At 39.4% G+C, this 12,715-nt stretch overlaps 1 protein-coding gene across 1 annotated transcript in view; it reads left to right on the top strand.

Annotated features, from left to right (window-relative positions):
- The first annotated feature begins 2,374 nt into the window (after positions 1-2,374).
- Positions 2,375-12,715, top strand: part of eif3ea (eukaryotic translation initiation factor 3, subunit E, a) — a 37,821-nt gene continuing 27,480 nt past the window's right edge. The window contains exons 1-5 of the mRNA XM_071205809.1: positions 2,375-2,487; positions 3,433-3,550; positions 3,773-3,890; positions 6,561-6,603; positions 7,808-7,912. Of these exons, the coding sequence (XP_071061910.1) occupies positions 2,398-2,487; positions 3,433-3,550; positions 3,773-3,890; positions 6,561-6,603; positions 7,808-7,912 (474 nt within the window). The 5' untranslated portion in view covers positions 2,375-2,397. The remainder of the gene's footprint in view (positions 2,488-3,432; positions 3,551-3,772; positions 3,891-6,560; positions 6,604-7,807; positions 7,913-12,715) is intronic.

Raw genomic sequence — 12,715 nt, 5'->3', positions numbered from 1 at the left:
TATCTCAAGATTGTCTGGTCAAAACAAGAGAAACCAAAACAGTGTGGCCTTGACATCAGTGTTTAAAACACATGCTTTCTTGTCATTTTGGATTTATACTTTTGATGTTTAAGCTATAAGAATGCTTATTGGCTTTGGTGAAGATTCTTCCCACCGCTTCCTAATTTAATATTGAGTAATAACATGTATTATTGCCTGCACATCAAATCCAACTCAAACTACACTGAAAATTGACAACATCGTGCATGTGTCAATTTTTACACAGAGGAGCAATTATTTCGTTATAATCATTTCGCACAAAAGTAAAGTTGGAAGGACACAAACCATTTTTCTGCTTGGAAAGGGACTTTACATAAATGATTAATGCGTTCAGGAGGGTTGAAACATAGTTTAGCCCCTCCCCAGTGTTAATGATGTTTTCTTTAAATCCTCCAAAACTAAGACTCAGAATATTATTATTTTAATATATAAGATATTTAACTTACATTGTTTAAAACACTTATCTTGTCCAAAAGTGTTTCCTAATTTAATCACTGATATATTATCACCATTATATTAGATGACTTATATAAAACATCCTAAAGTGTTCAAATGCATCACCGATATACACATTATTAACAGTCGAGTGCTGTAGGCCAATATATAAATAAATAGAGTGGTGTATGAATGAATCCCAAAACCAGGAGCTTTGTTTGTATTTTACCGCTTCTGATTCCCTCGTCTCAAAGACTAACAAAATATTTGTGGTTTACAAAAGCTGAAGAGATTCTCCCGTTTTGTTCTATGACATGAAAATAAAAACTCTATTTGTGAATGTCTTAAGCTTCTATGTGTCTTAAAAACAGCCGTTGCTAACAAAGGACTAAATGAGACGGAACATCATCACGTCAAACATTAGCCACATTTAGCTTAGCGGAGGTAAAGGGAAGTCATACAACTCTACAACTTTGGGGTTGGCCTCCAAAACGATATCATCCCTACGTATCTGTCTCTCTCTAGAAACAAAGCATTTGTCCTAAATCATACTTAAAATGAAAATACTCAGCAGGAATTCAGAAGTGACAGAATATTCACACACACAGAAAGATCACATAAACTTAAAGAAATGCATATTTTAGGTGCTCACATTAGCTAAAACTGTAATAAAAACAACAAGAACAGAGGAAGTATTTCATTGTGACCTTATAAAGCCAAGGTAGCGGCAGCCAAACTGGCTGGAGCTTTTCAATATATGAATTGAATGATCTAATAGAGACAAATTCCTAAATGGTACTTGTTGCCAAACCGGCCAAATCATTGTATGGGTGCCTTTTTTTAGTGCAAAACTTTCCTGAAATGATGCAGATGAAACAAAGAAGGCTTCAGCAGAGTAAGCGCTGTGTTTCCTCTCTTTTTTTTCATTTTAAGGGAGCTGCCACTGAGCCAGAGCGGACTGTGTCAGAAGCACCCAGTAAAACAGCAGCTGGCCACAGTGAGTGGTGTCTGTTTATGACTCATTTCTACCTGCCATCAGGGGGCGGGGAGAAGTAGGAATTGAAGAGAGAGAGCCCAGTGGTAACAAGGGAAGAATTGTGTGAAGACACAAGACAGTGGCGTGCGGTTGTCAGGAAAACAAGGTACTAGTGAAGACTATTGGGACATGGGCCATTCAGTGGCTGATATTGGCTGTTGTTGAGCACATGGGACCCCTTTATGAGGTAGCTACTGAAGTGAAGACATTCTTACATTATGGAAAAGTCAAATGATTGGAAATTATCTGGTTGTTTTCATTCAAATTAAGCATGCTTGTGAATGGGGCTTCAGCATGACTGTATTTGGCTCCTGGGAAAAAGTCGTTCACAGTAACATAAAGGCTTTTAGAAAAAAGGAAGATGTGTGGTGTCTAGAGCCTGGAGGGAAGCCTTTGTGTTAAAATGTAACTAAACCTTCAATTGCATTTGATTCGATAAATGAATTGTTTCACTTTGTCAACACTACAAGGAAATTATAGGAATTTTGAAAGGTCTGCAAGTCATGTGTCCGTTTGAGAAACCATGAAGCAAAAACAAATAAGAAGATATTTCCATACATGCTCAAGAAGGAAAGGTTAGTTCTCGGTGAAACGTACGCCAATTCTCTATAACAGAGAGCTGGATATTTACTGTCATTGAATTTATCTTAAACACTTAACTGACCTGCTTGTCATAGAAACAAAGGATTTATTATTAATAATAGTAAACAGTGTTTTTCATAAAGAAACAAAGATTTTTCTTTTTTATTGTATTGCATGTTTCATAGCAGCATCATAAGTCTTGTTTTACTGTATTTCGTGATGAGAATGTGAGAATGTCGCTAATTGGTCAGTGCCGCCTTAACCCAGTAGTGACATACATCCGTTTCCTTTTCACCGGAGCAAAGATGGCGGAATACGACCTCACCACCAAAATTGCCCACTTTTTGGACCGTCATCTCGTTTTTCCTCTGCTGGAGTTCCTTTCTGTCAAAGAGGTAAGAACTTTATTATCACTTAAACTTTCCGTTACATTTTTTTGTTATTTTACGAAACTATAAACGGCGTTTGAACGGGTTTTAAAGCCATGTGCGCCTAAGAGGTAGTCATGTTTTCTCTTGCTGTGTAAAGAAGCCACATTTAACCGGGGTGGAGCCGGAAGTGCAGCTCTCTGCCTTCAAAATAAAAGCGATAAAACACGTCACAGACAAAAACAGTAACTGTTGAGGAAAACAGAACACAATAAATTGGATAACGATGCTTTGGCAATAACATGGAAGCATGAGGTGTATTACAATTCAATAATACAGCACAAATAATGAATATAATATGTAATGTGAAAATAATATTTGTTTACGTTGAAAAAAAGTATCGGAAGTGCTTCATTGACTGTGATTAACTTTACAATGGTGGCGTCAACCACGCGCTATTTCAGATTCAGATGATTCGAGAACTGTGCCTTTTGTTAAACTAAGAGTTTAAGTTAATAGCATAGTACATACGTTGTACACAACTGTTTGTTGATTCATAACCATACACATGATCACTCTGCAACTTAGCTGTCTCTGTTGTTGCCGCCCTGTAGGTTCCTTATTTACAGTGAAATAAAACAGCCATAGCTGAGCCTTGGAAGCTGAAAAGAGTAGTTAATTTCCTATAACAGCGTAACATACTTATTGGGGCTTAACACTGTAAACATGTATTAACACTATTTAGGAACATATAAACAACTATTAGTGCCAGCAGACACTGCCTGTTTCGCATTAGCGCTAGCCATCTAAGCTAACCTTTTGCTTGAAAGCTAACAATGTTGCTTACATTTGCATATAGCAGTGACTTTAGACTAATGTTAGCCGGCATTCCATTTTTTGTAACTTTTATATTATAATAATATTGTACACAAACACAATCACCTCTGTTTTTCTACTGTCCATGTTCATTAGATTTACAATGAGCAGGAGCTGCTTCATGGAAAACTGGACCTCCTCAGTGATACCAACATGGTGGACTTCGCCATGGATGTGTACAGAAGCCTTTTTTCTGAGAAGGACATACCCCCAAGTAAGTGTTTAGGCTTATTTAATACACACTCCACATCTGTATTTATCAACTAATAACACAAACACACAACCATATTAACATTGCTTCATAGAACACTTAAAGGGCTCTACACCAATCACTCTATTGAGAATTTATTTAGCAGTAAACATGTTTCCCAGTGTTTTCTGTACTTGAGTGCAGACTATATGGTGATGCTGTAGCTAATAACTTTCTCTGTGTCAGCCCTAAAGGAGAAGAGGACAGAGGTGGTGGCCCAGCTGAAGCAGCTGCAGTCAGAGACAGAGCCCATTGTGAAAATGTTTGAGGACCCGGAGACAACAAGGCAGATGCAGTCCACCAGGTAAAGCCTGTTTTATATTTTAATCAAGACTAGTGTCTTTTTTTAATCTTTATTTAATCAATATCCTAAAATAGCTTTTTAGTAAAGCCATGGCTCGTTTACACCAGATTCAAAGCCGCAATTTGTTCGCACTTTATGATAACATGTAAAGTCATTACAAAGATGCCCATTTGTGTCTGCCAACGCAAATGATTTGACAATGTATTAATTCCGGTATCAGTATCATAAGGTAGTTATTGAGCAATTGTTTGTATAGGTTTAACTTAATACAAACCAGTATCTAGATGGCGATAAGCCCTGCCCACTCTCTGGCGCGTCTAGTTTGAGTGGCGTGAGTTAAGAAATAATGCTGCGGTCAAACTCGTGCAAGTAACGGCGGCCACATTGCTCTTTGATTCTGTGTGAACGCACCATTAGTGATGTTGTAAATTCTATTTTATGGTCTTACATTTCGTGATTCTAAAACCTGTTATTTGAATTGCTAGACTGCATAGCATAATTCTACAGGGTTTTCATAAAGTCCATGGAACTGCATATTCAATGAAATATATGTATTGAGTCTTTTCAGGGTTTTTGTGAGAAAAGGCAGATGCTAGACGTTGTGGTTAGCCTTATTAAGACTGTATGGTCGTCTACAGTGATTAACATAGTGCGGTCACATTCGGTCTTCATCCTTTATTTTGTTTCTTGGCTAGTGTGTACAGTTAATCAAAAGCATTTGCCATTTTCAGCTCTTTTCAGTTTATACCATTTCGTTATTTAGTTTAAGTTTGGCTGTGGATATGTGTTTATTTAAGAAACAGATTTGTAGGTAATGTTTTGTGAGATTTGAAGCCTTGTAAAAGCAACATTGACTTAACAAATGTCTATGTTATTGTTTGTTTGCTGTCAGGATACATAAAGGAACTAAACCTTCTTTTTGAATGAGGAATCATGTCTTAAGTTATGCATTTGTTTTTCTTCATTCCCTTGCATTTGTTAAACAATAGGAAACTCATCTGGGTTCAATGAAGAATTCTCTCTAAAGCTGAAGGACATGCAATGGGTTTAATTCCACCATTATAAGCTAAATTATACTTAATGCAGTGGCTTGTTTTAAACATAATTTCAGCATTAGAGGATCATACAATGATGCAAATGAGAAAAGGGTTGCAATTTGAACCCCAATGTCTGTTGTCAAATACACTCGAAGCCTTTTAGACGGTAAAAGGACTTAATGCTCCAAGTACTTGTATTGAACAGTTAGTTAATAGACCTGCATGCCTTAGAAGGCTTTATTTGAACTATTGAAGCCAGAAACAAAGCCAAGCCATGGTAAATAAATCATGTTAGTACAATATCTATAAACAATCCGTCAATCACAGAGACCCACTCTGCGGATTATGATCACCATTGGGGTGATTTGTGTTTTCTTCTGTTTGGATTTGTCAAAGCATTAAAAACCACTTTTTTGATAGCCCATGGCTATTTGACTTTTTCATTGCAGAAGATGGCAGTAATGCTGTGCAGACCTTTATTTTATAAACTGTTGCCACTTGTTGAACAGCCCAGCAGCTGACTCATCTAAATATCACAAAGCCAAATTCATTCATTTTTTTCCAATTTGAAGACATTGTGGGAATAATATTTTGTGGCCCATTCTGTTTCCCAGAGGAGGGATAGATCGCAGATAAAAAAAGGAAAGGTAAATAGATTTTTCAAAGCTTTGGTCAATGGCTCAGATAATTTATTACGATCTGTGTCCCCACAATGCACAGCAGGTTGACATTCCCTACTGCAGGGAAGTCAGCAAGGAGCTTACTTAGACCATCCTTCTATAACAACATACCCCTGAAATACCCTCCTTTTTATATCTTGTGATTTTACAACTCAATTAAAAAGACAAAACAATCCTTTTTTTATTAAATTAACTTTCCTGAATCACTTCAACTCGTCAGTGGATAAGTGGTTCAAATGTTGTTGAAAGGCAAAACGAACAAATATGGGTTGAAGCATAATATTTTCATGGATAAAAACATGTTGTGATTTTGGGTTTGTTTTCAAGACTTTTTGTCTTGAAAGCTTTGCGCTATTTGACTTCTTTTTTTTTTACAAGTTGAAAACAATATTGCACTGCCATCAAATACCATAATAATATTCATTGTATTAATAAAGCTTTATCTTTTCTGCAACTTTGCTGAAATATCTTGCTAAAATAGACATGGGAAAAAAACCGACTGTGCACCTTTCATATATTTATTTAAAGAGGCCCTATTATGCTTTTAGTTGTTTTCCCTTTCCTGTGTTGTGTTGTGTAATGTAGGTTTGTGTGCATGTAAATGGTCTGCAAAGGCTAAAATCCCTAAATCCCCTCCATAGGGAACTTCTCTACTGCACACAATAAGAGAAAATGTATACCTTTTTTTAATTTCGATTGGGCAGTACTGAAACCTCTGTATTCCCTTTCCAGACCTAGACATGTCTCCATAGTAACCAAACCAAATGTAATAAACAGCCCATCACTCTGTTTTTTAAAAGTGAAATGGTGTTCATCTAAAAACATGTCTTGATTTTGACCAGAAGTGGAAAAATGTACCTGGTTGTGGACTCCAAACACCAGGATGTCAGCCAAACGGCGATTCAAGCTAAACGGCCTCTAACTCCAGGAACTGTCTTTCTTTTTTCTTGCAGAGATGGACGAATGCTCTTTGACTATTTGGCAGAGAAACATAACGTAAGTTGGCCCGATCTGCTGACATCTCACTTCTCCACTGCATTTCCCATGGCTGTTGTTTGAACCCACGGTTGTTTCAAGGGGGGCGATGTGGGAGGGGCAGGGCGAGCAGGGAAATGCAGAGTTTCTTCCCAAAACCCTTAACTCATTTTCGGGGTTTGTATGGCTTGCACATATCCTGCGGACATTTACATTCTGTGGTGAATCGTCAAGAATAAACGGAGGAGCTCGGGACCCGTGGACGGAGCCGCAAGAATGCCGGAGGTTCTATATTTACTGTGATGTTTGGCTTCCTCCCCTCCCCTCCATCGGTCCCCTCCCACTCCGGTATCCCGCTGACCTGCAGGCTGTCCTCAGTGCACCTCACGCTGTGGGAAAGGCTTGGGCGTTACACTGAATCTTTAGTGAATGGCCTGACGTCAGTGCAGTAAGATACTGGACAGCAGGAAGGACAGTTAAATATAGTAGGCCTGAAAGGATAGCCCTAAATATGTACATATGCGTTTTCTAATTCAGTTCGCGTGACCACTTTGTGCCAGTTTTGTCACAAAAGTGAAATATCATCTAGCCATTCAGGGAGAAATACCACGGACACGCTGTGGCAGTGTTTACTCGACATTCATTTGGAAGTGGTGTGCCACAACATCCAGAAAAAAAAAGTTAGTGCTACAAATATAAATGAAAATAATGCACTTTAGTTATGATCTAAAATATATCTGATGTAGCCCAGATGTTTGAGAAGTAATATTTTTACAATGGCAACTAAGGCTGAAACTACTGACTGATTTTCAATCAATCACAAAACAGTCTTCACAGTTTTACTGAATCACGTGTAGTCTTTAAACATTTTGTTTGACCAAAAGTCTTAATACCCCTAAATATTTAGTTGAGAGTAACCTTTATTTAAAGGAATTAAGGAAATGATCTCATTTGAGAGGGTGGAATAAGAAAATATTTGAATCAAATTTCAAAATAGTAAGCCTTTATTTTTCAGTTGATAATTGACATAGCGTTTTAGCTGCAACATCTTTACCCTGGTACAACAAATATGACACACAACTGGGATGTCCTTCGGCACCACAGCTGCATGAAATTACACAGCCCAATGACCTATTTTAAAAAAAAGGTGTATTGTATACTTGGTCTGACAACTTTTCCCATTTCCTGTGTTTGTGATATTGATACTCTCCTATTCCACTTGAAGTTTCGTCAGGAGTACTTGGACACGCTGTACAGATACGCCAAATTCCAGTACGAGTGTGGAAACTACTCCGGCGCTGCAGAGTACCTCTACTTCTTCCGCGTCTTGGTAAGTCTTTATCATTGTCGTTCACTTTTTTAATAGTGATGTTTGGCTGACGACTGCATGCCTTAACAGATAGTCTGTAGTATTGTATGACCCCCATTTTGTGTACTGGCTTAAGGCATTTCTCTGACATATTAAAAAAGAACATCACATTATGTTTGCCATATTTCTTTAATTTCTCAAAATGCCAATGCTTGCATAGAAGAGGAAAAGAACACTTAGAAAGAAATTGAATGTGAAAAGCTTATGTCAGTGCCTATTCCATTCCCCGCACGTCTTTTGTATTGGGGGAGCCTGCCGCTCTAAGACTGGAGGAGGATATTTTACTGGGCCAAGTGATCAGTGGTGGACTGCATAATCTGTCTGTAGTCTTCTCACGGGCGGGCCTCAGTAGACAGCTTATTGATTGGAGTGCTGTGGCCAGAGTCCCTCGTCATGACTTCTGGGCTTATGGAGTCCTTAAGTTATGCAAGGCATCTCTTAGTTAGCGTAGAGAAGGGTACACACATTTTGCAAGGGTTTTTTGTGCACATACTATATCTTCATTACACCTGTTCTTAATATTCTCCTTTTAAAAATAATTCAATTTGAGCTGGAGGAAAAAGACAACTTAATACAATACAGAGAGTTTGGTTATTTTCAAGATAATGCAAACCTGTGTTTTGCAGGGAAAGATAATCACAGTTCTGACAGAGTACTGAAATGTTTAGCCTTAGTGAAGTGTGATTTACAGTTAAGCTTTATCATCTCATCTATGGTTTTATTTCATTATAAGAAAAGAGGCAAACTAAAGCAGGTAGCAACATCCTTGCTGTAGTGGGTATTCTTAGTGATTTTCTACAGAGTAGCAGACATGTTGAGAAACGACTACCGTTTAGGTCCAAGGTACCTTCAAACGAGAAGTTTTCAGCAGGCTTTGATATTTAAAATGCTCCAATTGCTTTGAAGCACTGCACCCCTGTAAGTGACGTGACATAAAGACTTGTGTAATATAAAATGTAATGTCACTCTTTGTTCCGATGGAGGAAATTAGACCAAGAGGAAATAGTTTTGCTCCCATTATATAGCAACTCTTTATTTAATAGAAAAATTCTGAGAAGAATAACCAAGACATTTGGAAATATAATATGTACCTGGGGCCTCATTTATAAAGCCTTGCGTAGGATTCACGTGGGAAGGTTGCTTACGTAGGACAAAGCAAATAAATACGCGCAGACATTTTCCGATTCGTAAAACACTGCGTACCGCCGTAGGACTTGCGTACGGCACATCCTACGCCGGTTTCCCTTTTTATAAATCACAATCAACTCGAAATGCGGCGCAGCTTTTGCGGGCTTCATCTAACGCCCATATTTGCCTATAAATTGTCAAAGAAACGCCCATTCATTCATTCATGTTGACTGACTGCATGAAGAAGATCGCAGGAAATGACGACAGAACAGCTAAAAAAGACATCGCACACCGTGTCAGATTCTGGTTATTTTGGGGAGGTTGAGATAAATCATATTGTTTGGTGGTTGCAGTTTGAACCAGAGTAGCAGCATGGAGGTCGGATCGTCACCAAAATAAATAAGTGGTCCGAAAAAGGTTCATGACAAAAAAAATACGCACAGCCTAACCTTCCTCAGGCAGTGTGTTTGTACCGGGGATAGGAGACCCCCCCCCCCCCCCCCCCCTGATGAGAGACTGTAAGAAATGATCGGGGAATCCCTCCGGAGTGGAGTCATGACGACTGGATCTGAATTATTGTTTTTATATTTGGTGGTTTGTGTTCCAGCTGTCGATCAGCAACTATATATCCATAATCCACCAGTTAAAGGAAATGCAACTAATGTGTTGTTATATTAGCTGTACAATTACCACATATGGTGTTCTTAGTTTCCATACCGCCTGTGTTTTACGAGTGACTTATCAAGTCTTGGCGAACGGCATAAAACATGATTAAACATGATGGTATATAAAACCATGCTCGTATCTACAACCTATAGAAATGCAAAACGGCGTCAGTTTAAAGTAATTCTGTCCTTCTGTTTACCGCATCATTTATGAGAATACATTTCTTAACAAGAGAACATAATGGAGGGGTGATCAATAACATTTCCGTATTTATTTATTTATCCATGTTATGTGTTTGTGTGCACTGAGGAGTCGCAAACAGGCGTTTGTTTAATCATTTTAAGATTGGCTTTAATCAATGTTTGAAAATGAATTCTTCATACATGATAAATGAGAGGTAACATTTTGTTTATGGTATTATTTCCACATATTTCTCTCCATTCTTCCTTCTGCCAACGCGGTGTCGCAGTTTCTCGTCTCCCGTTTTTGTGCTTGGTGCGTACGCATGGGTCAGAGTTTGCGTGGAGGACCGCACATTTTCCCGTCAAGTTAGTATTTTATAAATCGCAAACATTGCGTAGAAACTGGCGTACGCACCGTTTATAAACGAGGCCCCTGGACTTTTCACACATTGACTATCACAACCAGTTACCAAGTGTGTGAACTTTACAGCATCTGAGGTTAGTATCCAAGGTGCTTCCATCATTACTTATGCAAGCAGAAGCGCCTTGGTGGCGTCAATTGTAGCCTACTCTGAAGCTGCCTTCAAGGGCACATTGTAAGGCAACTTCAAGCTTGTAGCACCCCCCCCTCCCCCGTTGGTTAGATTTGGGCCTCATTTAAAAATGGACCCAAATTATAGCGCAAATGTAGCTTTATTTTGACTCCTTTTTGAAGACATCCAGTGTAAGTAAGTTCAAATCAACTGAATGCCCTATAATGACCAGTGGAACCAGCCTGCATGCAGCCAGTACTTTCCAAGTGTCACTCACTTGTCCTCAAAGGAAGACTCCTCCTGCTTTTGTTTGTCTTTGGTTCAGCATTTAGCTTTGCGGTGAAGCAAGGACTAATGCCAAAGCCAGCCCTGAGAGAATGGCCTAGAATAAGATCAACATTTTGTCTATTCATTAGAGAGAAAAACATTAAGACAACCTTTTTGTTCCCATTCTAATTGACATCTGATACTACACTGTTGTCTTTTGGATATCACTGACTGGCTAGCCATGCACATTCATATGTCGGAGTGAAAAACTTGGCAGGCACTTGGAGCGATGATGAACCCTCTTCTCTACAAACAACCCTCTTAACCCAAAGCAGTTGGGTATTTCATATGATGGGTTTTTCACTGATCTGCTTAAATCTGCAGAAGGAAGAGTCACATCCGAGACGAGATGAAGGGTAATTCGCCCTAGCTTTCCACTTCCACGCCCTAAAAAACAAAAAAAAGGCATTAAGGAAAATCTTCAAAAGCTTTCAAGGGATATATCCCACTGTTCCAACAACAATTGTTTATGGCTTTGCAACTCAGTCTAAATAAAACCAAAATTGCTTTAATTGAGGTATGTTGTACAAAGTCCAACAGATTATTTTCTTCTTTTTACCCCTCAAATAGTTATACCCCTCATTTTAAGTTCCAGGCGGATCAGGCTTTGTAACTATATATCTGTGTCTTACTCTTGACAATGCAAAAAGCTTTTTAGCCGAGGAAAAGGTAGAAATGGATTTCATTAGGAGTCTGTATACCGCTCTCCCCCTCCCCTCTTTTCCGTCTTTAGTGGACCTCCCATCCTCACAGGCCCCTTGTCTGTCTCTCCCTCCCCCCGTATGGGAGAGGTGAGGCTCCATAAAGTCATTTAACGTGGGAAACCCAGTCAATTAAACGAAGGAAGCCAGCCTTGCAAAATCCATGCCCCAGGTCTTGTTACAGTGCGGCCTAGCCCGAAAAGAGCAACTTATTCATATCATCACTTAATGCAGGGATTGAATGTTAAGAATAAAGATTGAGTATCCCGACGGATCCCCAGCACAGTAAATTTATTGTTGCTGGTCAGTCAGCGAAAGTGTGCCCATTTCACAAACCAATGGAAACTTAAGGTAACTGCTGGAAAAACCCAGGTACTGAAACTTTTCTAGCGTGGCCACTAGTGAAAGCCAGACTGTGTGTGTTTGTGTGTGTGTGTTTGTGTGTGTGTAGAAAGCTGCCATAATGACCTGGAGGTCAGCCAAACGTAGCAGGCAGGGACTTACAGGGGAGGGAAAAAAATAACAAACAAAACACTTTCACCAGATGAAATGCTGACCTTTCTACCGGCAGTGGAGCCAACATTTTTTTCTTCTTCTAGCTGTTACAATACTGATCATTCTTGTGACTTCTGCACTTTCATTCGTAATGGACCCAAGTTGTGCTCTGTGATCAAAGAAACTCTGTTACTTCACTGGATGGATGGAAACACCATGTTACTGTGTTCTCCTTTGGGGAAATACCAGGGGAGATTTTCCAAATATTTTCCCCTTACCTGCCACCGTCTCGTTAGTGGAAATGTTATCAGAGTGCAACTCAAACCCTCTATCTCCAAATAATCTCGCCAATTTGTGGGGTTCCAGCGGAAACCTGTTCTTTTTATAGTGTTTCCTCTGCTTGGACATCTGTCGTGTCTCACGGTCCACTTTAGCGGCTGTCCAACGGCTTACGGGGGCGTGTGGTTAGGATCTCGGTTTCTCTGGCCACGCAGCAGACACCCACCCTGACTTCCTGCTTGACTCATGTCTTTGCGTCTGGTGTTTGCCGTTATCGTGAACCATCATGGCACAAAGTTTTCCTTGAACCATCGTGGCACAGAGTTTCCCATGAGCCCTAGGGTGTAGTCTAATGTCCACTACTTGCGAGTGATTGCCTCGGCCGAGGTTCAGAGGCATTCTCAACCTGTGTTCCATTACCTGATTCTCCTTTTTGTTTGTTTTTGGCTGTTC

Source organism: Pseudochaenichthys georgianus, chromosome 16 (assembly GCF_902827115.2).
Source record: "Pseudochaenichthys georgianus chromosome 16, fPseGeo1.2, whole genome shotgun sequence".
Taxonomy (NCBI): Eukaryota; Metazoa; Chordata; class Actinopteri; order Perciformes; family Channichthyidae; genus Pseudochaenichthys; species Pseudochaenichthys georgianus.
This window is presented reverse-complemented; position numbering and strand designations above follow the sequence as displayed.